We start from the raw sequence: 24,959 nt of genomic DNA on the forward strand, positions 1-24,959 counted from the left end.
TGAGGTCCTGCAGTCCATCTATCTGGATGAGCTGACGGTCACACGGAATAATGAAGGGTAAAAATATCTTAATCATCTTATAAATACACACGTCACACAGCCAAAAGCATGTGTTCCCCCTGCTCCAGATGTTTCACTTCTGCACAGCTGTGCAGTCACGTTATACAAGCTGACCAGATTATAGGTTCTTCCACTGAGGAACATTGTGTCAGATTTCTGCTCTGGTTCTGAAATATAATTGAATTGTGAAGTGGAGATGTTTGAGAAGAACATGACCAGCACTGGGGTTCAGTCCACATCTGTAATCAGCATCAGCATTAGAACTTTTTCTCAGGAGCTTTATGGACTGGGGGAAAACCACTGGAAGAAATGCACACAGAGGCCTGAAGTGCTTTAGAGAACCTGTTGGTGATGAGGTAGAACACTGAGGGTAATCCAGCCTTCATCATGCTTCAGTGGTGGAAAAGAACTACAGCAGTGTTCCAGGACCTAGTGGAGATCCTTCAGCAGAAGAGAAGAACAGAGAGGCCTCAGTGCTCATGCTTCAGGACTGAGGGACTTTTGTGTGTTTACTTACACCTGTGACCATGTGGTGTTTCCTCTTGGTGCTTAACATGACATCTCCCTCTCTCTCTCTCCCTCTCTCTGTGTGTTTAGAGGATGGAGGGTCAGTATGATGCTCCACCCCTCCACAGGTGAGGACTGTCTGGCGCAGTTTGTCCGTCTCACACTGACACTGGACCTGGACTCAGAGGTTTGTTCTCACATCACACATTTTCTTTAAAAGAAATCTTTACAGGTTCTGTAGCTACTGATGGAGAGAATTATTATTAGAGAAGGACTCTCTCAGTCCTGCTGCTGTTCTGGTCGTGTGTGACGTAGAGCCGTGCGTGTGTGTGACGTAGAGCCGTGCGTGTGTGTGTGAGCCGTAGAGCACGTCGTCTTGGCCCTGGCGTAAAACGTGCGTGTGTGTGAGACGTAGAGCCGTGTGTGTGTGAGACGTAGAGCCGTGTGTGACATAGAGCCGTGTGTGACGTAGAGCCGTGTGTGACGTAGAGCCGTGTGTGACGTAGAGCCGTGTGTGACGTAGAGCCGTGTGTGACGTAGAGCCGTGTGTGCGTGACGTAGAGCCGTGCGTGCGTGACGTAGAGCCGTGTGTGACGTAGAGCCGTGTGTGCGTGACGTAGAGCCGTGTGTGACGTAGAGCCGTGTGTGACGTAGAGCCGTGTGTGACGTAGAGCCGTGCGTGTGTGTGACGTAGAGCCGTGTGTGCGTGACGTAGAGCCGTGTGTGCGTGACGTAGAGCCGTGTGTGACGTAGAGCCGTGTGTGACGTAGAGCCGTGTGTGACGTAGAGCCGTGTGTGACGTAGAGCCGTGTGTGACGTAGAGCCGTGTGTGACGTAGAGCCGTGTGTGACGTAGAGCCGTGTGTGACGTAGAGCCGTGTGTGCGTGGCCGTAGAGCCCGTCGCGTCGCGTGGCGTAGAAAGCCGTGTGTGGCGTAGAGCCGTCTGCGTGTGTGTGGCGTAGAGCCGTGTGTGCGTGGCGTAGAGCCGATGTGTCGTGGCGTAGAGCCGTGTGTCGTGGCGTAGAGCCGTGCGTGGCGATAGAGCCGTGCGTGGCGTAGAGCCCGTCGCGTGGCGATAGAGGCGTGTCGTGGCGTAGAGCCGTCGCGTGTGTGTGGCGTAGAGCCCGATCGCGTGTGTGTGGCGTAGAGCGTGCGTGTAGAACGTCGCGTGGCGTAGAGCCGCGTGCGTGGCGTGTCGCGTGGCGTAGAGCCCGTGTGGCGATAGAGCCGTGTGTGGCGATAGAGCCGTGTGTGGCGTGATGTCGCGTGGCGATAGAGCCGTGTGTGGCGATAGAGCCGTGTGTGGCGTAGAGCCGTGTGTGTGGCGTAGAGCCGTGTGTGGCGTAGAGCCGTGCGTGGCGTCGAGCCGTCGTGGCGTAGAAGCCGTGTGTGTGAGCCGTGTGAGCGTGCGTGTGCGTGGCCGTAGAGCCCGTGCGTGGCGAGCGTGCGTGGGTCGTGTGCGTGGCGTAGAGCCCGTCGTGTCGCGTGGCGCGTGAGAGCCGTGCGTGTCGCGTGGCGATAGAGCCGTCGTGTGCGTGGCGTAGAGCCGTGCGTGTGCGTGGCGTAGAGCCCGTGTGTGTGTGGCGTAGAGCCGTGTGTGCGTGGCGTAGAGCGTGCGTGTGGCGCGTGTGTGTGTGTGTGCGTGTGTCGCGCGTGTCACGTGATAGAGCCGTGTGTGTGTGCCGTGCGTGGCGTAGAGCGTGCGTCGTGGCGTATGGCGCGAGCCCGTCGCGTGGCGTAGAACGTCGCGTGTGTGTGGCGTAGAAAGCCGTCGCGTGTGTGGCGTAGCCGCGTGACGTAGAGCCGTGTGTGCGTGACGTAGAGCCGTGCGTGTGTGTGACGTAGAGCCGTGCGTGTGTGTGACGTAGAGCCGTGTGTGCGTGACGTAGAGCCGTGTGTGCGTGACGTAGAGCCGTGTGTGCGTGACGTAGAGCCGTGTGTGTGCGTGACGTAGAGCCGTGTGTGTGCGTGACGTAGAGCCGTGTGTGTGTGTGTGTGTGATGTAGAGCCGTGTGTGTGTGATGTAGAGCCGTGTGTGACGTAGAGCCGTGTGTGTGACGTAGAGCCGTGTGTGTGTGACGTAGAGCCGTGCGTGACGTAGAGCCGTGCGTGACGTAGAGCCGTGTGTGTGTGATGTAGAGCCGTGCGTGTGTGTGACGTAGAGCCGTGCGTGTGTGTGACGTAGAGCCGTGTGTGACGTAGAGCCGTGTGTGACGTAGAGCCGTGCGTGACGTAGAGCCGTGCGTGTGAGACGTAGAGCCGTGCGTGTGCGTGACGTAGAGCCGTGCGTGTGCGTGACGTAGAGCCGTGCGTGTGCGTGACGTAGAGCCGTGTGTGTGACGTAGAGCCGTGTGTGTGCGTGACGTAGAGCCGTGCGTGACGTAGAGCCGTGTGTGTGTGTGTGTGATGTAGAGCCGTGTGTGTCACGTAGAGCCGTGCGTGCGTGACGTAGAGCCGTGCGTGTGTGTGATCGAGCCGTAGCTGATAAACGAGCCGTGTGTGTGACGAGGAGCCGCATGTGTGTGTGACGTAGAAAGCCGCGTGCACGTGGCGTGACGAGAGCCGTGGTGACTGAGCCGTGTGTGTGACGAGTCGCGATAAACGTGTGACGAGGGTAGAGCCGTGGTGTGTGATTTGACGAGAGCCGTGTGTGTGACGAGCTATTAGCCGCGATGTGTGTGTGACGAGAGCCGTGTGTGGCGTGACGAGCCGCAGTGTGTGACGTAGAGCCGTGTGTGTGTGGACGGTGAGCCGTGCGTCGTGGACGAGAGCCGATGTGTGTGACGAGCCGTGTGTGTGTGCGACGAGAGCCGTGTGACGATAGAGCCCGTGCGTGTGTGTGAGGACGAGCGTGGCGTAGGCCGCGTGTGTGACGAGTGGAGCCGTAGGTGTGTGTGTGGCAGTGTGTGGCGAGCCGTGTGATGGTGACGCAGCCAGGCGTGTGTGACGAGCCGCAGTGCGCGTGACGAGAGCCGCAGGCAGCGTGACGAGCCGATGGTGTGTGTGGAGAGCCGTGTGTGTGGCGATAGAGCCGCGGTGTGTGGCCACGAGAGCCGCAGTGACGAGAGCGTGTGTGTGTGACGCTTGAGCCGTGCGTGATGTAGACGAGAGCCGCGTGTGACGAGCCGTGTGTGGCGTGACGAGCCGTGTGTGTGTGTGTGTGATGTAGAGCCGGTGCAGTGGATGTAGAGCCGTGTGTGTGTGTAGCGCAGAGGCGCACGGTGAGCCGTGCGTGCGTGACGTAGAGCCGTGTGTGTGTGTGACGTAGAGCCGTGTGTGTGTGTGACGTAGAGCCGTGCGTGACGTAGAGCCGTGTGTGTGTGTGTGTGATGTAGAGCCGTGTGTGTGTGATGTAGAGCCGTGTGTGACGTAGAGCCGTGTGTGTGTGTGACGTAGAGCCGTGTGTGTGTGTGACGTAGAGCCGTGTGTGTGTGACGTAGAGCCGTGTGTGTGTGTGACGTAGAGCCGTGTGTGTGTGACGTAGAGCCGTGCGTGTGTGTGACGTAGAGCCGTGCGTGTGTGTGACGTAGAGCCGTGCGTGTGTGTGACGTAGAGCCGTGCGTGTGTGTGACGTAGAGCCGTGTGTGTGTGACGTAGAGCCGTGTGTGTGTGACGTAGAGCCGTGTGTGACGTAGAGCCGTGTGTGTGTGACGTAGAGCCGTGCGTGTGATGTAGAGCCGTGCGTGTGTGTGACGTAGAGCCGTGCGTGTGATGTAGAGCCGTGCGTGTGTGACGTAGAGCCGTGCGTGTGATGTAGAGCCGTGCGTGTGTGTGACGTAGAGCCGTGTGTGACGTAGAGCCGTGTGTGACGTAGAGCCGTGCGTGACGTAGAGCCGTGTGACGAGATCGTGCGTGTGTGACGTAGAGCCGTGTGGAGCCGCGTGCGTGTGGACGTAGAGCCGTGCGTGACGTGTGACGCGACGGTAGAGCCGTGCGTGTGTGATGTAGAGCCGTGCGTGTGTGACGTAGAGCCGCGTGTGCGTGTGTGACGTAGAGCCGTGTGACGTGTGGTCGCGCGATGTGACGAGAGCCGTGCGTGTGTGTGACGTAGAGCCGTGTGTGTGATGTAGAGCCGTGCGTGTGTGTGACGTAGAGCCGTGTGTGTGTGGATGTAGAGCCGTGGCGTGTGTGTGACGTAGAGCCGTGTGTGTGCGTGATGTAGAGCCGCATGCGTGTGGACGTAGAGCCGTGTGTGCGTGTGACGTAGAGCCGTGCGTGTGTGTGACGATAGAGCCGTGTGTGTGCGTGATGTAGAGCCGTGCGTGTGTGTGACGTAGAGCCGTGTGTGATGTAGAGCCGAGGCGTGTGTGACGTGCGGTGTGACGTAGAGCCGTGCGTGTGCGACGTAGAGCCGTGCGTGCGTGTGACGATAGAGCCGTATGCGTGCGTGTGACGTAGAGCCGTCGCGTGTGTGTGGACGTAGAGCCGTGCGTGTGTGACGTAGAGCCGTGCGTGTGTGACGTAGAGCCGTGCGTGTGCGCGCGATGTAGAGCCGCGTGCGTGTGTGTGACGTATGAGCCGTGGCGTGCGTGTGTGTGTGATGTAGAGCCGTGTGTGACGTAGAGCCGTGTGTGTGACGTAGAGCCGTGTGTGTGTGATGTAGAGCCGTGTGTGACGTAGAGCCGTGCGTGACGTAGAGCCGTGCGTGTGCGTGACGTAGAGCCGTGCGTGTGCGTGACGTAGAGCCGTGTGTGTGTGATGTAGAGCCGTGCGTGTGTGTGACGTAGAGCCGTGTGTGACGTAGAGCCGTGCGTGTGTGACGTAGAGCCGTGCGTGTGACGTAGAGCCGTGCGTGTGTGTGACGTAGAGCCGTGCGTGTGATGTAGAGCCGTGCGTGTGTGTGACGTAGAGCCGTGTGTGTGATGTAGAGCCGTGCGTGTGTGTGACGTAGAGCCGTGTGTGATGTAGAGCCGTGTGTGTCACGTAGAGCCGTGCGTGCGTGACGTAGAGCCGTGCGTGCGTGACGTAGAGCCGTGCGTGCGTGACGTAGAGCCGTGCGTGCGTGACGTAGAGCCGTGCGTGCGTGACGTAGAGCCGTGCGTGCGTGACGTAGAGCCGTGTGTGTGTGTGACGTAGAGCCGTGTGTGTGTGTGACGTAGAGCCGTGTGTGTGTGTGACGTAGAGCCGTGTGTGTGATGTAGAGCCGTGCGTGTGTGTGACGTAGAGCCGTGTGTGTGATGTAGAGCCGTGCGTGTGTGTGACGTAGAGCCGTGTGTGATGTAGAGCCGTGCGTGTGACGTAGAGCCGTGCGTGTGACGTAGAGCCGTGCGTGTGTGTGACGTAGAGCCGTGTGTGTGATGTAGAGCCGTGCGTGTGTGTGACGTAGAGCCGTGTGTGATGTAGAGCCGTGCGTGTGACGTAGAGCCGTGCGTGCGACGTAGAGCCGTGCGTGCGTGTGACGTAGAGCCGTGCGTGCGTGTGACGTAGAGCCGTGCGTGTGTGACGTAGAGCCGTGCGTGTGTGACGTAGAGCCGTGCGTGTGACGTAGAGCCGTGCGTGTGCGCGCGATGTAGAGCCGTGCGTGTGTGTGACGTAGAGCCGTGTGTGTGATGTAGAGCCGTGCGTGTGTGTGACGTAGAGCCGTGTGTGTGATGTAGAGCCGTGCGTGTGTGACGTAGAGCCGTGTGTGATGTAGAGCCGTGCGTGTGACGTAGAGCCGTGCGTGTGACGTAGAGCCGTGCGTGTGTGTGACGTAGAGCCGTGTGTGTGATGTAGAGCCGTGCGTGTGTGTGACGTAGAGCCGTGCGTGTGACGTAGAGCCGTGCGTGTGTGTGACGTAGAGCCGTGCGTGTGTGACGTAGAGCCGTGTGTGTGATGTAGAGCCGTGCGTGTGTGTGACGTAGAGCCGTGCGTGTGTGACGTAGAGCCGTGCGTGTGACGTAGAGCCGTGCGTGTGCGCGCGACGTAGAGCCGTGCGTGTGTGTGCGCGCACGCGACGTAGAGCCGTGTGTGATCTGGGTTTAGATCTGTTCTGGTCTGTGTTTCAGTATCCAGCGTCTACACCTCACATCTCCATCCACCATCCCCGAGGTCTCTCAGACGAAAAGCTGCTCAGGTTCCTGCTCATCATTTACACTTAATTCTCTCTGACGTGTGTGTGTGTGTGTGTGTGTGTGTGTGTGTGTGTGTGTGTGTGTGTGGTCTTTAATCCGTCTCTCCTGTTCCCCTGCAGTTTACAACACAGTCTATGCCTGGAGGCTGAGGAGTGTGTGGGGATGCCCGTGCTCTATCAGCTGATTGAGGTGTGTGTGTGTGTGTGTGTTTCACTTTGTCTGTCTCTCAGTGTGTGTAATTCTCTTTCTTTTCTTTTCTCTTCTCCACAGAAAGCTAAAGAGATCCTGACAGAGAGCAACATTCCTCACGGCAGCTGTGTGATCTGTCTGTACGGCTTTAAGGTGAGACCACACACACACAGCCTCATACACACCTCAGACACCTTGTTTGTTTTAAATAAGTAATTGTGTAAAGTGGCAGTCAGAGTGTGAGTGCTCAGGTGTTGATTAATTCTCTATAACAGCGGCTCTGATACTTTAGTGCAGCAGCGCATCACAGCTTTATATATCATTAATACACTCTGATACCTTATCGTTTCTATAACAACGGCTCTAGTTATCAGAGAGAGAAGGGGAGAGAGTGGGGGAGAGAGAGACTGTTTGTAGTGGGGTACTGTTTGATGGGGGTGATGATGATGATGATGTTGATGGTGGGGGTGGTGAGGGTGGGGGTGGTGATGGTGAGGGTGGGGGTGGTGATGGTGAGGGTGAGGGTGGGGGTGGTGATGGTGAGGGTGGGGGTGGTGATGGTGGGGGTGGTGATGGTGTGGGTAGTGATGGTGGTGGTGGTGATGATGATGGAGATGGTGGGGGTGGTGATATGGGGGTGGTGGTGGTGATGATGGAGATGGTGGTGGTGGTGGTGATGATGGTAATGATGGTAATGGTAATGGGGTGGTGGGGGTGGTGATGGTGATGGTGATGATGGGGGTGGTGATATGGGGGTGGTGGTGGTGGTGATGATGGTTGTGGTGGTGGTGATGGTGATGATGATGATGTTGATCTGGGGGTTCAGGAGGGCGAGGTGTTCACGAAGACGACCTGTTATCATTATTTCCACTCTCACTGTCTGGGCCGCTACATCACACACTCTGAGGAGGAGCTGCAGGAGCGAGTGAGGGAGCTGGAGGAGGACAAGACCAGAGACAGAGAACAGGACCAGGTAGGAGTATTCCTCGCTGTTACCATAGTAACACACCACACTGTGATGTAGTTACACTCTCTTCTCTTCTCTTAGGAGCTGTGTGTGGTGTGTCCTGTGTGCAGAGAGCCACTGATGTACAATGTCAACGCTCTGCTTTCATGTCCACAGCCAAATTACCCTCAGGTACTGATACAGCAATACACACACACACACACACACACACACACACACACAAATACAGGGGTTGGACAATGAAACTGAAACGCCTGGTTTTAGACCACAATAATTCATTAGTATGGTGTAGGGCCTCCTTTTGTGGCCAATACAGCATCAATTCGTCTTGGGAATGACAGGTACAAGTCCTGCACAGTGGCCAGAGGGATTTTGAGCCATTCTTCTTGCAGAATAGTGGCCAGGTCACTACGTGATGCTGGTGGAGGAAAACATTTCCTGACTCGCTCCTCCAAAACACCCCAAAGTTCAATAATATTTAGATCTGGTGACTGTGCAGGCCATGGGAGATGTTCAACTTCACTTTCATGTTCATCAAACCACTCTGTCACCAGTCTTGCTGTGTGTATTGGTGCATTATCATCCTGATACATGGCACCGCCTTCAGGATACAATGTTTGAACCATTGGGTGCACATGGTCCTCCAGAATGGTTCAGTAGTCCTTGGCAGTGACGCGCCCATCTAGCACAAGTATAGGGCCTAGGGAATGCCATGATATTGCAGCCCAAATCATCACTGATCCACCCCCATGCTTCACTCTGTGCATGCAACAGTCTGGGTGGTACGCTTCTTTGGGGCTTCTCCACACCGTAACTCTCCCAGATGTGGGAAAGACAGTGAAGGTGGACTCATCAGAGAACAATACATGTTTCACATTGTACACAGCCCAAGATTTTCGCTGCTGGCACCATTGAAACCGACGTTTGGCATTGGCACGAGTGACCAAAGGTTTGGCTATAGCAGCCCGGCCATGTACATTGACCCTGTGGAGCTCCCGACGGACAGTTTTGGTGGAAACAGGAGAGTTGAGGTGCACATTTAATTCTGCAGTGATTTGGGCAGCTGTGGTTTTATGTTTTTTGGATACAATCCGGGTCAGCACCCGGACATCCCTTTCAGACAGCTTCCTCTTGCATCCACAGTTGCTCCTGTTGGATGTGGTCCGTCCTTCTTGGTGGTATGCTGACATTACCCTGGATACCGTGGCTCTTGATACATCACAAAGACTTGCTGTCTTAGTCACAGATGCGCCAGCGAGACGTGCACCAACAATTTGTCCTCTTTTGAACTCTGATATGTCTCCCATAATGTTGTGTGCATTGCAATATTTTAAGCAAAACTGTGCTATTACTCTGCTAATTAAACCTTCACACTCTGCTCTTACTGGTGGAATGTGCAATCAATGAAGATTGGCCACCAGGCTGGTCAAATTTAGCCATGAAACCTCCAACACTAAATTGGCCAGTGTTTCAGTTTCATTGTCCAACCCCTGTTCATATATAATATATATATATATATTACACACACAGTATCTCACAAAAGTGAGTACACCCCTGACATTTTTGTAAATATTTTATTATATCATTTCATGTGACAACACTGAAGAAATGACCCTCTGCTCCAATGTACAGTAGTGAGTGTCCAGCCTGTATAACAGTGTAAATTTGCTGTCCCCTCAAAATAACTCAACACACAGACATTAATGTCTAAACCGTTGGCAACAAAAGTGACTCCACCCCTAAGTGGAAATGTCCAAATTGGGCCCAATTAGCCATTTCCCCTCCCCGGTGTCATGTGACTCGTTAGTGTTACAAGGTCTCAGGTGTGAATGGGGAGCAGGTGTGTTAAATTTGGTGTTATCGCTCTCACACTCTCTCATACTGGTCACTGGAAGTTCAACATGGCACCTCATGGCAAAGAACTCTCTGAGGATCTGAAAAAAAGATTTGTTGCTCTACATAAAGATGGCCTGGGCTATAAGAAGATTGCCAAGACCCTGAAACTGAGCTGAAGCACGGTGGGCAAGACCATACAGCGGTTTTACAGGACAGGTTCCACTCAGAACAGGCCTCACCATGGTCCACCAAAGAAGTTGAGTGTACGTGCTCAGTGTCGTATCCGGAGGTCATCTTTGGGAAATAGACGTATGAGTGCTGCCAGCATTGCTGCAGAGGTTGAAGGGGTGGGGGGTCAGCCTGTCAGAGGGGTGGGGGGTCAGCCGGTCAGTGCTCAGACCATACGCCACACACTGCATCAAATTGGTCTGCATGGCTGTCGTCCCAGAAGGAAGCCTCTACTAAAGATGATGCACAAGAAAGCCTGCATACAGTTTGCTGAAGACAAGCAGACATGGAATACTGGAACCGTGTCCTGTGGTCTGATGAGACCAAGATAAACTTATTTGGTTCAGATGGTGTCAAGCGTGTGTGGGGGCAACCAGGTGAGGAGTACAAAGATAAGTGTATCTTGCCAACAGTCAAGCATGGTGGTGGGAGTGTCATGGTCTGGGCCTGCATGAGTGCTGCTGGCACTGGGGAGCTACAGTTCATTGAGGGAACCATGAATGCCAACATGTACTGTGACATACTGAAGCAGAGCATGATCCTCTCCCTTCAGAGACTGGGCCGCAGGGCAGTATTCCAACATGATAACGACCCCAAACACTCCTCCCAAGACCACCACTGCCCTGCTAAAGAAGCTGAGGGTAGAGGTGATGGACTGACCAAGCATGTCTCCAGACCTAAACCCTTTTGAGCATCTGTGGATCATCCTCAAACGGAAGGTGGGGGAGCTCAAGATCTCTAACATCCACCAGCTCTGTGATGTCATCATGGAGGAGTGGAAGAGGACTCCAGTGGCAACCTGTGAAGCTCTGGTGAACTCCATGCCCAAGAGGGTTAAGGCAGTGCTGGAAAATAATGGTGGCCACACAAAATATTGACACTTTGGGCCCAATTTGGACATTTCCACTTAGGGGTGGAGTCACTTTTGTTGCCAACGGTTTAGACATTAATGTCTGTGTGTTGAGTTATTTTGAGGGGACAGTAAATTTACACTGTTATACAGGCTGGACACTCACTACTGTACATTGGAGCAGAGGGGCATTTCTTCAGTGTTGTCCCATGAAAAGATATAAAATATTTACAAAAACATCAGGGGTGTACTCACTTTTGTGAGATACTGTGTGTGTGTGTGTATGTGTGTGTGTATGTGTGTGTGTGTGTGTGTGTATGTATGTATGTATATATATATGTGTGTGTGTATATATATATATATATATATATATATATATATATATATATATAGAGAGAGAGAGAGAGAGAGAGAGAGAGATATGAGAGAGAGAGATAGATAGATACACTATATTGCCAAAAGTATTTGCTCACCCATCCAAATAATCAGAATCAGGTGTTCCAATCACTTCCATGGCCACAGGTGTATAAAATCAAGCACCTAGGCATGCAGACTGTTTTTACAAACATTTGTGAGGGTGAGTCCTGACCTCAACCCGATAGAACACCTTTGGGATGAATTAGAGCGGAGACTGAGAGCCAGACCTTCTCGTCCAACATCAGTGTGTGACCTCACAAATGCGCTTCTGGAAGAATGGTCAAAAATTCCCATAAACACACTCCTAAACCTTGTGGACAGCCTTCCCAGAAGAGTTGAAGCTGTTATAGCTGCAAAGGGTGGACCGACGTCATATTGAACCCTATGGATTAGGAATGGGATGTCACTTAAGTTCATATACGAGTCAAGGCAGGTGAGAGAATACTTTTGGCAATGTAGTGTGTGTGTGTGTGTGTGTGTGTATGTGTTTATATATATATATATATATATATATATATATATATGAGAGAGAGAGAGATATATAGATATAGATAGATAGATAGATAGATAGATAGATAGATAGATAGATAGATATATCTATATCTAGCTATCTCTCTAACTATCTATCTATCTATGTGTGTGTGTGTGTATATATATATATATATATATATATATATATATATATATATATATATATATATATATATATATATATATATATAATCTGAGATATATAGAGATAGATAGATAGATAGATAGATAGATAGATAGATAGATAGATAGATAGATAGATATCTCTCACACACACAGAACAATGGAGCAGTGTTACCAGTAAGAACAACAATGACTATCCCTACTCTGTCCATCACTGACATGACCAGATATGTGTACACTGTGTGTGTTGCTGTGAAATCTCCCCCGCACTCTCATGCTCCTGTATTATTTCTTCTCTCTCCCCCCCCCCGTCTGTCTGTCTGTCCGTCTCTCTCTCTCTCAGCAGGAGGATGAAGCAGTCACTGGTGAATTTAAAAGGAAGTGGGTGGAGCTACAGAAGATTCTGGATCGTCAGAGAGAGAAAGGAGGAGTCATCGACCCTGAGGCCGAGTCTAATCGCTTCCTCATTCACATTAATGATGTAAGTGTTTAATTAAGCCTTCTGCCTTTTCTCTAAACTCTAAATTAGTTAATTTGTTTTAATAAATTAAATCAGTTACCTGTGAGTCTCAAATTGTGTATTGTTGCCTTGACAACCAGCTCCTCTGTCACTAAGATTAGTGAAAACAGTGCTAGCTAATTAGCATAGCCGTGAATTTATCAGTGTTATTTTTCTCACCGAGGTCCCCACTGACTCCTCGGACCCCATCTGTACCAACGCTCCAGATCCTGCCCAAGCTCTGCCCCCTCCTCCTCCCCCTCCTGAGGGCCCGAATCAGAACCCTCGTCCTGCCCCAGTGGAGAACACGTCACACCCGCCCCATCGCCAAGCTCCTCATGGCCGGAGACAGCAGGCGGGGTTCAGAGGAGGCAGAAGAGACCGGGGAAAAGGTGAAGGTGGACGAGGAGGACATGCTGCTCATGCGGTTCCTCCACCTGTGCTGGAGAACATGGCCAAGCTCAGTGTTTCTGCATCAGAAAGCAGCAGGAGCAACGGAGCCCCGGAAGACACCAGAGAACACAGAGACGGACATTTAGCTGTGGTAAAAGATCAACCGAGACGGGCTTTAGTAGAGGTGACCGGCAAAACAAGCCATGAGGAGACACCGGGGTCGAAGCACGAACAGCATGTCCCGTTAGACAGCGCTCAAACCGGAGCAAGGGAACGAGGAAGCAGGCAGGATCGAGAAAGAGGAAGGAGGTATGGACCACATGGGCCATCGTATAGCCACTGGCATGAGAGAAACGCTCAGTGGGATAACGGTGGGAACGTCCACCATCACCACCTCAGAGGTGCGAGAGGACACCGGACGGGTCACTACAGAGGAAATGGGAAAAGCTGGCATCAGAGAACCGAGAGCGAGTTGAGGAAGGAAGGAGTTCTCTGACAGTGGGAGGAGGGAGGAGCACACACACCGAGCAGCTTCCCTCCCGCCTCTCTCGCCTGTACCTGCATCATCAATGCTGCTGGAATAAAGTTCTGCACCTGCACTGTAGTGAGCTGTGTGATTATTTCTACCCAACACACACACACACACACACAAAGTTACTGACCGACTTATTCTCACTGTTTTAACATGAAAAGTATTAAAATAAAGAACATAAGTTGGCTTAAATAATATAAACTTAAGGTTTTCTTGTTTATTTTTGTATCAAATAAACTGAACACAGAAAATCTAAAATGGGTCCAGAGGTCTAAAAAAATCAAATCAAGTCTCCAAAGTTTTATGAAAACAAAAACATTCCACAGCAATATGAACACTAAGCTCACAGTGAAGAGTCGACTCATTCGGCTCCCAAACGGTTCGTTGGTTTGTTTTTCCAAAACACCAAGGTTGCAATATATTCATTAGATATTGACTTTTTTTCTATAGCGTAATAAGATTAAAAAACATTAAACATTCTTATGATTACGTTCTATAAATCATGCACACAGATTTTTACTGATTCAGTGTTTACGCTAACGAACCGCTGAGTCGTTTGTTCGAGTCGATTCTCGCAACTAAGTGTGCTCCGCCCTCCGCCGCATTGCGCATGCTCAGAACTGCTGGGCGCTGCGCAATGTTTTCAAATCGGTTCTAATGTCTAGAAGAGAGCGTAGTGCGTCAAGTAGACTTCTCAGTAACACCGGGAATACACCGAACTGCCGCGGGAGAGGAGAGCGAATGGAGATGGAAATAGACGCCGGGCATCCCGCGAAAGACCGAGGAGACGTTGAGACAGGGAACCGAGCGGCTTTTTCGTCCAACGGCAGCGGCGGGGAGGACGACGAGGCGGAGGCCGCGGATCGGCGGAGGGAAGCCGCGGGCTCGAGTAATCCTCGCGCCGCTGACGGAGCGTCGCTGGGCGGCGGCAGGGAGCAGGAGGTGTCGGTGGAAATAGGAGAAACGTACCTGTGTCAGCGCGCGGATAAAACATGGCGTGGGTTTGAAATATTCTTTTATAAAAAAAAAGCTTAGTACTGTTTAAATCACCATCACTGTCCATAACGTCTACTATTTATCAATATTTATAGATCTGTTCATGTCTCTCTCTCTCTCTCTCTCTCTCTCTCTCTCTCTCTCTCTCTCTCCATCTCCCCCCATCTTTCTCTCTCTCTCTCTCCCTCTCCCCCCATCTTTCTCTCTCTCTCTCTCTCTCTCTCTCTCTCTCTCCCTCTCCATCTCCCCCCATCTTTCTCTCTCTCCCTCTCCCCCCATCTTTCTCTCTCTCTCCTCTCCCCCATCTTTCTCTCTCTCTCTCTCTCTCTCTCTCTCTCTCTCTCTCTCTCTCCTCTCCCTCTCCCCATCTTTCTCTCTCTCTCTCCCTCTCCCCCATCTCTCTCTCTCTATATATAATATATATATATATATATAAATTAATATATATATATATATATAATAATAAATATAAATATAAAATAATATATATATATATATATATAAAATATAACATATATATATATATATATATAAATGTATATATATATATATATATATAAATATATATATATATATATATATATATATATATATATATATATATATAAATATAAATATATATATATATATATAATAAAATGTTATATATATATATATATATATATATATATATATATATATATATAATAAAATGTATATATGTATATATATATAAAGTAAACATATATGTATATATAATAAATAACATATGTATATAATAATAAATAGATAACATATATGTATATATATAAATAATAAACATGTATATATGTATAAATAAATATAAGCATATATATATATGTATATATAGTGTCAGTGTGTGTGTATATATATAGGTGGCAGTGTATGTGTATATAGGTGTGTGTGTGTGTGTAGAGTGTGTTGTGTGTGTGTGTGTAACTGTATGTGTGTGTGGTATGTGAGCCCTAGTGTGTGTGTGTAATAAATGTGCTGAGTGTGTGTGTGTGTGTGTATGGTGGCAGTAGTGTGTGTGTGTGGTGCAGGTGTGTGTGTGTGCAGTATGTGCAGTGACAGTGTGTGTGTGTGTGCAGGTGACGTAGTGTGTGTGTGTGGTGACGTGTGCTGTGTGTGTGTGTGTAAAAATGTGTGTGTGTGCGTGTGTGTGTGTAGTGTTGCAGGTGTGTGTGTGTGTGTACGTGTGATGTGTGTGTATGTGTCTCTCTCCCCCCCTCTTTCTCCCTCTCTCTCCCCCTCGCCCCCATCATTCCCTCTCCCTCTCTCCAACTCTCCCATCTTTCTCTCTCGCACTCACCCTCTCCCCCCATTTATCTCACTCTCTCTCTCCCTCTCCCCCCATCTTTCTCTCTCTCCCTCTCCCCCATCTTTCTCTCTCTCTCTCTCCCTCTCCCCCATCTTTCTCTCTCTCTCTCTCTCTCTCCCCCATCTTCCCCTCTCTCCCCCTCTCCCCTTTCTCTCTCTCTCTCCCTCTCCCCCCATCTTTCTCTCTCTCTCTCTCCCTCTCCCCCCATCTTTCTCTCTCTCTCTCTCCCTCTCCCCCCATCTTTCTCTCTCTCTCTCCCTCTCCCCCATCTTTCTCTCTCTCTCTCTCTCTCCCCCATCTTCCCCTCTCTCTCCCTCTCCCCCCATCTTTCTCTCTCTCTCTCCCTCTCCCCCATCTTTCTCTCTCTCTCTCCCTCTCCCCCCCTCTTTCTCTCTCTCTCCCTCCCTCCCCCCCCATCTTCCCCTCTCTCTCTCCCTCTTCCCCTTCTTTCTCTCTCTCTGTCTGTCTCTCTCCCCCCATCTTTTTCTCTCTCTCTCCCTCTCCCTCTCCCCCCATCTTTCTCTCCCTCTCTCCATCTCCCCCCATCTTCCTCTCTCTCTCTCTCTCTCTCTCTCTCAGATTCAGCAGAAGTGATCCAGTCCAGACTGAATGAACAGGAGGGCAGAGAGGAGTTCTATGTACATTATGTTGGATGTAAGTAAGCTGTTAAAAATATTAAATGTAACTTTAGTGTTATTTATTTATTCATTTTTTCCCCCAGATTAAATGAATAGATTGCCAAAACGAAAGATCCAGCCCACTCCAGGGTTAATGGATATGCAAAGAAAGAATTTCACTGTGCTGAATTCAATTCAAACTAAAAAAACTTTGTACCCAAGGGGCAATTAAAGGCACATGAGCAGCATGAAGGGCATAATAATAATAATAATAATAAAAATACAGGTTAAAAAATATAGAATATATAAACAGAACAGTACTAGAGTAAGTACAGAATAAACTTTAATAAACAGTGTTATACAGATGTGCCATGACCTGAATACTGTGAATGGTTCAGAAGATGTAAACATGTGGCTGGGATACAGTGCAGACAGGATATTAAAAAGCAATAAAGTATTTTTCAGTGATTTAAAAATGTTGATATTTACAAAATATTGCACTGGTTATTTACAGAAAAACAGTGAGACGAGTGATATAATATGATATGATATAATATGAACAGTGAGGGGTCATCGACAATCTTTCCTGCTAGCCTGAGTGCCTGCTGGTCATGGATGTACGAGAGTGATTGTATTGTATATGTGACCAAAAAAAGGGCTTCCTCTCCTCCTTCTTCTTATCTCTATACTCTCTGCTTTCTTGTTTTTAAACAGTTAACAGGCGCCTGGACGAGTGGGTTGGAAAGGGTCGTCTGGCACTGACAAAAACAGTGAAGGATGCGGTGAGGAAGAGTGTGGAGGAAGGAGGAGGAGATCTCGGGGACCAGCCCGAGAGGAAGATCACCCGCAATCAGAAACGCAAACACGACGAGATTAACCATGTTCAGAAGGTTCCGGAAAACTGAGCTTCATTTATTGTTTTTATCCACAGTGTTTATTTCTTGGGCTCATTTTTTACCATATCTAATGATCTGTACACGTAGTTTGTAGTTTATGTAAGATCGTGTGTGTTGTGTTTCAGACGTATGCAGAGATGGACCCGACGACAGCAGCGCTGGAGAAGGAACACGAAGCGGTGAGAGAATAGCTGTAACTCATTTACTCTTCACTTCACTCAGTTTTACTGAATCCACTTTAGCCGGGAGACTTTCAGGAGGACTTTTTCCAGATCTTCCTCTCAGTCTGTGTGGTGGAACTTCCTTTCCTTCAGATCACCAAAGTGAAATATGTGGACAAGATCCAGATCGGGAACTTCGAGATCGATGCCTGGTACTTCTCTCCGTTCCCTGAAGATTACGGGAAGCAGCCCAAGCTGTGGATCTGTGAATACTGTCTCAAGTACATGAAGTATGAGAAGACCTTCAGATATCACCTGGTGAGTACACAGCAGTGAGTTTAGTGATTACACCACAGGGGGGCGCCGTGGAGCTGCAGTACGCTAACACGCTGCCAGCCTGGGACGGAGCTAGGAATTAACGATTGTTCTCTTTTCCGATAATGATATTTAGTTCATCGCTTCTCTTATTCTTAACACTGTCTTAATGTTTTCTGTACCGTGCGTCAGGCGCAGTGTCAGTGGCGGCAGCCTCCAGGGAAGGAGATTTACCGCAGGGGGAATATCTCGGTGTATGAGGTGGACGGACGAGACCATAAGGTCAGTGTTATCCTCGGCTTTAACCCGGCTTTAACCGTCTCCACCCTGGATTTAACTTTAACACCCAAAACTCAATTAAACTAAAACATATAGTTGTGTAAGTTTTCTAGAATGAAATGGAAAATTAACTTATTAAAGTTATTAATATGATTTTTGCATGTACTGAATAACTGTATTGCTAAAAGTTTTGGGACCCTCCAAATCACTGAATTGTTTTTATGGACCTTGCTTTGGTCACTGGTGTGCAGTCATGTTGGAACAGGAAGGGGTCATCCCCAAACTGTTCCCACAAAGAGCATGAAATTGTCCAAAATGTCTTGGTATGAAGCTGAAGCATTAAGAGTTCCTTTCACTGGAACTAAGGGGCCGAGCCCAACCCCTGAAAAAACACCCGAATTCAGTGACCCGGAGGGGTGTCCCAATACTTTTGGCAATATAGTGTATATCAGATGCCTCAACTGTCCTTGGCTGTAGATCCTGTAAATGATAAGTAAGGGTGGTGGTAACTCAAGTGGTTAAGGCTCTGGGTTGTTGACATCAGAAGCCCCAGCACTGCCAAGCTGCCACCTTTGGGCCCTTGAGCAAGGCCCCCAACCCCCCCCTCATTCCTGGGTGCTGCATCATGGCTGACCCCGTGCTCTGACCCAAACCCTCCATGGGTGGGATATGCAAAGAAGGAATTTCATCACACAGTAAAGTATATGTGACAAAAAGACAACTTACCTTAAATTAATGAATAAATAAAGATAAAATCTTCATTCTTGTTGTAGATCTACTGTCAGAACCTGTGTCTGCTCGCAAAGCTCTTCCTGGATCACAAGACGCTTTACTTCGACGTGGAGCCCTTCATCTTCTACATCCTCACCGAGGTGAACAGACAGGGGGCACACATCGTCGGCTACTTCTCCAAGGTCAGGAAACGCTGTGTGTCTGTGTGTGTGTGTGTGTGTGTGTGTGTGTGTGTGTCTGTGTGTGTGCGTGCGTCTGTGTGTGCGTGCGTCTGTGTGTGCGTGCGTCTGTGTGTGCGTGCGTCTGTGTGTGCGTGCGTCTGTGTGTGCGTGCGTCTGTGTGTGCGTGCGTGTCTGTGTGTGCGTGCGTGTCTGTGTGTGCGTGCGTGTCTGTGTGTGCGTGCGTGTCTGTGTGTGCGTGCGTGTCTGTGTGTGCGTGCGTGCGTGTCTGTGCGTGCGTGTCTGTGCGTGCGTGTCTGTGCGTGCGTGTCTGTGCGTGCGTGCGTGTCTGTGCGTGCGTGTCTGTGCGTGCGTAAGTGTCTGTGCGTGCGTAAGTGTCTGTGCGTGCGTAAGTGTCTGTGCGTGCGTAAGTGTCTGTGCGTGCGTAAGTGTCTGTGCGTGCGTACGTGTCTGTGCGTGCGTGTCTGTGCGTGCGTGTCTGTGCGTGCGTCACGTGCGTAAGTGTCTGTCGCGTAAGTGTCTGTGCGTCGCGTAAGTGTCTGTGCGTGTCGTAAGTGTCTGTCGCGTGCGTGTCTGTGTGCGTCGCGTGTCTGTGTCGCGTCGCGTGTCTGTCGCGTCGCGTGTCTGTGTCTGTCGCGTCGCGTCTGTGTGTGCGTGTGCGTCGCGTGTGTCGATGTCGCGTGCGTGTCTGTGAATCGCGTGTGTGTCGTGTGCGTGTGTATCGTGTCGCGTGCGTGTCTGTGTGTCGCGTCGCGTGTCTGTGTGTCGTGCGTGTCTGTGTCGCGTCGCGTGTCTGTGCGTGCGATGTCTGTGCGTCGCGTGTCTGCGTGTGCGTCGCGTGTCTGGTGTCGCGTCGCGTGTCTGTGCTGTGCGTGTCTGTGTCGCGTCGCGTGTCTGTGTGTGCGTCGTGTCTGTTGCGTCGTGTCTGTGTGCGTCGTGTGCGTGTCTGTGCGTGTGTCGTCGTGCGTGTCTGTGTCGCGTCGCGTGTCTGTGTGCGTCGCGTGTCTGTGTCGCGTGCGTGTCTGTGTGTGCGTCGCGTGTCTGTGTCGTGTGCGTGCGTGTCTGTGTGTGCGTGTGTGTGTGTGCGGCTCTGTGTGCGTGGGTGTCGGTGTGTGCGTGTAATCGCGCGTGTCTGTGCGTCGCGTCGCGTGTCTGTCGCGTGCGTGTCTGTGTGTGCGTGTCTGTGTCTGTGCGTGCGTGTCTGTGTGTGCGTGTCTGTGTGCGCGTGCGTGTCTGTGCGTGCGTGTCTGTGCGTGCGTGTCTGTGTGTGCGTGTCTGTGTCTGTCTGTGCGTGCGTGTCTGTGCATGCGTGTCTGTGCGTGCGTGTCTGTGTGTGCGTGTGTGTCTGTGTGTGCGTGTGTGTGTGCGTGTCTGTGTGTGCGTGTGTGTCGTGTGCGTGTGTGTCGTGTGCGTGTGTGTGTGCGTGTCTGTGTGTGCGTGTGTGTCGTGTGCGCGTGTGTCTGTGTGTGCGCGTGTGTCTGTGTGTGCGCGTGTGTCTGTGTGTGCGCGTGTGTCTGTGTCTTGGCGTGTCTGTGTGTCGCGTGTCTGCGTCTGTGTGTCTGTGGCGTCTGTGTGTCTGTGGCGTGTCTGTGTGTGCGCGCGTGTCTGTGTGTGCGTGCGTGTCTGTGTGTGTGTGTGCGTGTCTGTGTGTGCGTGTGTGTCGTGTGCGTGTGTGTCTGTGTGTGTCTGTGCGGCGTGTCTGTGTGTCTGTAGCGTGTCGTGTCTGTGCTGTAGCGCGCGTGTGTCTGTGCGTGCGTGTCTGTGCGTGCGTGTCTGTGCGTGCGTGTCTGTGTGTGCGTGCGTGTCTGTGTGTGCGTGCGTGTCTGTGTGTGCGTGTCTGTGTGTGCGTGTCTGTGTGTGCGTGTCTGTGTGTGCGTCGTGTGCGTGTGTGTCTGTGTGTGCGCGTGTGTCTGTGTGTGCGCGCGTGTCTGTGTGTGCGCGCGTGTCTGTGTGTCTGTGGCGTGTCTGTGTCTTGTGGCGTGTCTGTGTGTCTGTAGCGTGTCTGTGTGCGTGGCGTGTCTGTGTGTCGCGTGCGTGTCTGTGCGTGCGTCGCGTGTCTGTGCGTCGCGTGCGTGTCTGTCGCGTGCGTGTCGTGTCGTCGTGTGTCTGTGTGCGCGTCGCGTGTCTGTGTGTCGTGCGTGTCTGTGCGTCGCGTGTCTGTAATGTGCGTGCGTGTCTGTGCGTCGCGTGTCCTGTGTCTGTCTGTGTCGTCGCGTGTCTGTGCGTGTGCGTGTCTGTGCGTGTCTGTGCGTGTGCGTGTCTGTGCGTGTCTGTGCGTGCGTGTCTGTGTGTGCGTGTCTGTGTGTGCGTGTGTGTCGTGTGCGTGCGTGTCTGTGTGTGCGTGTGTGTCGTGTGCGTGTGTGTCGTGTGCGTGCGTGTGTGTCGTGTGCGTGCGTGTCTGTGTGTGCGTGCGTGTCTGTGTGTGCGTGCGTGTCTGTGTGTGCGTGCGTGTCTGTGTGTGCGTGCGTCTGTGTGCGTGCGTCTGTGTGTGTGTGTGTCTGTGTGTGTGTGTGTGTCTGTGTGTGTGTGTGTGTCTGTGTGTGTGTGTGTGTCTGTGTGTGCGTGCGTCTGTGTGTGCGTGCGTCTGTGTGTGCGTGCGTCTGTGTGCGTGCGTGTCTGTGTGTGCGTGCGTGTCTGTGTGTGCGTGCGTGTCTGTGTGTGCGTGCGTGTCTGTGTGTGTGCGTGTCTGTGCGTGCGTACGTGCGTGTCTGTGCGTGCGTGTCTGTGCGTGCGTGTCTGTGTGCGTGCGTGTCTGTGCGTGCGTGTCTGTGCGTGCGTGCGTAAGTGTCTGTGTGCGTGTAAGTGTCTGTGTGTGCGTAAGTGTCTGTGCGTGCGTAAGTGTCTGTGCGTGCGTGTCTGTGTGCGTGCGTGTCTGTGTGCGTGCGTGTCTGTGTGCGTGCGTGTCTGTGCGTGCGTGTCTGTGCGTGCGTGCGTGTCTGTGCGTGCGTGCGTGTCTGTGTGCGTGCGTGTCTGTGTGTGCGTGCGTGTCTGTGTGTGCGTGCGTGTCTGTGTCTGTGCGTGCGTGTCTGTGTGCGTGCGTGTCTGTGTGCGTGCGTGTCTGTGTGCGTGCGTGTCTGTGTGCGTGCGTGTCTGTGTGTGCGCGTGCGTGTCTGTGCGCGTGCGTGTCTGTGCGCGTGCGTGTCTGTGCGTGCGTGTCTGTGTGTGCGTGTCTGTGTGCGCGTGCGTGTCTGTGTGTGCATGCGTGTCTGTGCGTGCGTGTCTGTGTGTGCGTGTCTGTGTCTGTCTGTGCGTGCGTGTCTGTGCGTGCGTGTCTGTGTGCGTGTGTGTCTGTGTGTGCGTGTGTGTGTGCGTGTCTGTGTGCGCGTGCGTGTCTGTGTGCGCGTGCGTGTCGTGTGCGTGTGTGTCGTGTGCGTGTGTGTCGTGTGCGTGTGTCGTGTGCGTGTGTGTCGTGTGCGTGTGTGTCGTGTGCGTGTGTGTCGTGTGCGTGTGTGTCTGTGTGTGCGCGCGTGTCTGTGCGTGCGCGCGTGTCTGTGTGTGCGCGCGTGTCTGTGTGTGCGCGCGTGTCTGTGCGTGCGCGCGTGTCTGTGCGCGCGTGTCTGTGCGCGCGTGTCTGTGCGCGCGTGTCTGTGCGCGCGTGTCTGTGCGCGCGTGTCTGTGTGTGCGTGCGTGTCTGGGTCTGTGTGTGCGTGTCTGTGTGTGCGTGTCTGTGTCTGTGCGTGCGTGTCTGTGTGTGTGTGCGTGCGTGTCTGTGTGTGCGTGCGTGTCTGTGTGTGCGTGCGTGTCTGTGTGTGCGTGCGTGTCTGTGTGTGCGTGCGTGTCTGTGTGTGCGTGCGTGTCTGTGTGTGCGTGCGTGTCTGTGTGTGCGTGCGTGTCTGTGTGTGCGTGCGTGTCTGTGTGTGCGTGCGTGTCTGTGTCTGTGCGTGCGTGTCTGTGCGTGCGTGTCTGTGTGTGCGTGCGTGTCTGTGTCTGTGTGTGCGTGTCTGTGTCTGTGCGTGCGTGTCTGTGCGTGCGTGTCTGTGCGTGCGTGTCTGTGCGTGCGTGTCTGTGTGTGCGTGCGTGTCTGTGCGTGCGTGTCTGTGCGTGCGTGTCTGTGCGTGCGTGTCTGTGCGTGCGTGTCTGTGCGTGCGTGTCTGTGCGTGTGCGTGTCTGTGCGTGCGTGTCTGTGCGTGTGCGTGTCTGTGCGTGTGCGTGTCTGTGCGTGTGCGTGTCTGTGCGTGCGTGTCTGTGCGTGTGCGTGTGCGTGTCTGTGCGTGTGCGTGTCTGTGCGTGTGCGTGTCTGTGCGTGTGCGTGTCTGTGCGCGTGCGTGTCTGTGCGCGTGCGTGTCTGTGCGCGTGCGTGTCTGTGCGTGCGTGTCTGTGCGTGTGCGTGTCTGTGCGTGCGTGTCTGTGCGTGCGTGTCTGTGTGTGCGTGTCTGTGCGTGCGTGTCTGTGCGTGTGCGTGTGCGTGTCTGTGCGTGTGCGTGTCTGTGCGTGCGTGTCTGTGCGTGCGTGTCTGTGTGTGCGTGTCTGTGCGTGCGTGTCTGTGCGCGTGCGTGTCTGTGCGTGCGTGTCTGTGCGTGTGCGTGTCTGTGCGTGCGTGTCTGTGCGTGCGTGTCTGTGTGTGCGTGTGTGTCTGTCTGTGTGTGTCTGTGAGAGTGACAGAGTTATTTTGCTTGCCAGTTTCTGCTAAGTGTGTGTGTTTATTTTCCATTGTTAATAAAACCAGGAGAAGGAGTCTCCGGATGGGAATAATGTAGCGTGTATCCTCACACTTCCTCCATACCAGCGCAGAGGATACGGCAAATTTCTCATCGCTTTCAGTAGGTTATAGCTCCTGGTTGTTGCTTCATCATCTGTTTCTATTATTTATATTCTTTATGTTTTGTGTCTGTCACTGAAAATCAACCCACCTCTCTGGGGTGCCATAACTTTTGCATCACTGAAGACAAAAGTGACATTTCGGTCATTAATACAGGTGTGTGTGTGCGCGCATCCTCCTTTAGGTTACGAGTTGTCCAAGTTAGAGAGTACTGTGGGTTCTCCAGAGAAGCCTCTGTCTGATCTGGGGAAGCTGAGCTACAGGAGCTACTGGTCATGGGTTCTGCTGGAGATCCTGCGAGACTTCAGGGGAACATTGTCCATTAAGGATCTCAGGTACGCCATGCACACTTGTGGGGACAGAGTGATGACACACTCTACACACATTCTTCACACACCTTCACGTAGCCCTCTATATCAACACTCTGTTCCATCCACAGCCAAATGACCAGCATCACACAGAGTGACATCATCAGCACGCTCCAGTCTCTCAACATGGTCAAGTACTGGAAAGGTCAACACGTCATCTGCGTCACGCCCAAACTGGTGGAGGAACATCTGAAGAGCGCGCAGTATAAGAAACCTCCCATCACAGGTACGAGCGGCATCACCACCACTTCCTGGGTTTCTGTAAGACGCTTTGTAAGGCAGGTTTAGGTATAAATAATGCACAGGTTCTAGTACCTTATGGTTTCTATAGTAACGACTCGTTCCCAGAGACGTGTACAGGAGATGCTACGCTGATGATAAGCAGGTTAAAAGATGTGTACTGGTTAATCATTAATATGGTGAAGTTTCACTGTGAGGAGAATCATTTTGTGTAACAATTTGTGTGGAAGGAGTCTCCAGTGTCAGCACTTATTAACTTATTCAGAGGGAAGGCTGAAACTTTCTGAGGCTGGGGAGGGAAAGGCTGTTTAGAGCTGCTATAACCCATGACAGGATATGTAACTATAAATGGATAAAGTATGAATTATCATGTTTATTTATTTATTTTTTTAAATAAATAAATAGAAAAATAATTTGTTGATAAATTGCTGTGGTTTAAGAGGAATAAAACATGTTCTTTTAGAGGAAAATGATGGACTTCAGGGTGGGAACAGTAACTCCATGTCATCACACAGTGTTTATTCTCATTCATGCTGCAGAGGTCATTTAATGTGACCGCTTGTCCTAAAAGTGCTTACAATATACAACTGTTATGGTGTGTTAGATTTCAGTTTCTCCTTCATGTGTCTCTGATACTGTGACCTCACCCTTATTTATTCCGTTCTCTCCACAGTGGACACTTTGTGTCTGAAATGGGCTCCACCAAAACACAAGCAGGCCAAGTTCTCCAAGAAATGAGGGAGATGAGGGACGCTGGGGTGCCGATAGATAGAATTCTCAACGTTTTGTGGAAGGGTATTTTGTTAAAGATGGAGACTGTGTGTGTACATTACATTTTCTTAAAAAAATGAAATAAAATGAAGCTGCTGCTCTACCTTTTTGTCTTTTATACGACTGCCGAGAATGAAGTG

At 51.6% G+C, this 24,959-nt stretch overlaps 2 protein-coding genes across 3 annotated transcripts in view; both read left to right on the top strand.

The window, feature by feature from the left end:
* rnf25 (ring finger protein 25) overlaps positions 1-13,296 on the top strand; it is a 16,340-nt gene extending 3,044 nt beyond the window's left edge. Inside the window, exons 3-11 of one of the 2 annotated variants that reach the window (XM_058411861.1) lie at positions 1-57; positions 658-754; positions 6,555-6,622; positions 6,740-6,809; positions 6,891-6,962; positions 7,636-7,782; positions 7,858-7,947; positions 12,108-12,242; positions 12,445-13,296. The exon at positions 1-57 is cut by the window's left edge and continues 15 nt beyond it. In XM_058411861.1, the coding sequence (XP_058267844.1) occupies positions 1-57; positions 658-754; positions 6,555-6,622; positions 6,740-6,809; positions 6,891-6,962; positions 7,636-7,782; positions 7,858-7,947; positions 12,108-12,242; positions 12,445-13,149 (1,441 nt within the window). In that variant the 3' untranslated portion in view covers positions 13,150-13,296. Of the gene's footprint in view, positions 58-657; positions 755-6,554; positions 6,623-6,739; positions 6,810-6,890; positions 6,963-7,635; positions 7,783-7,857; positions 7,948-12,104; positions 12,243-12,444 lie in introns of both variants that reach the window. The other variant, XM_058411850.1, reaches the window with a different exon arrangement.
* Positions 13,297-13,800: 504 nt separating this feature from the next.
* kat8 (K(lysine) acetyltransferase 8) lies at positions 13,801-24,922 on the top strand. The gene is made up of 11 exons (XM_058411875.1): positions 13,801-14,182; positions 16,082-16,156; positions 16,834-17,009; positions 17,141-17,194; positions 17,330-17,494; positions 17,684-17,773; positions 18,544-18,684; positions 23,348-23,441; positions 23,625-23,775; positions 23,880-24,034; positions 24,722-24,922. The coding sequence occupies exons 1-11, from the start codon at positions 13,843-13,845 to the stop codon at positions 24,784-24,786; spliced, it is 1,506 nt and encodes a 501-aa protein (XP_058267858.1). The 5' UTR covers positions 13,801-13,842; the 3' UTR covers positions 24,787-24,922.
* Positions 24,923-24,959: the final 37 nt, after the last annotated feature.

The sequence above is a fragment of the Hemibagrus wyckioides genome, linkage group LG02 (genome assembly GCF_019097595.1).
Source record: "Hemibagrus wyckioides isolate EC202008001 linkage group LG02, SWU_Hwy_1.0, whole genome shotgun sequence".
In the NCBI taxonomy this organism is placed as follows: domain Eukaryota; kingdom Metazoa; phylum Chordata; class Actinopteri; order Siluriformes; family Bagridae; genus Hemibagrus; species Hemibagrus wyckioides.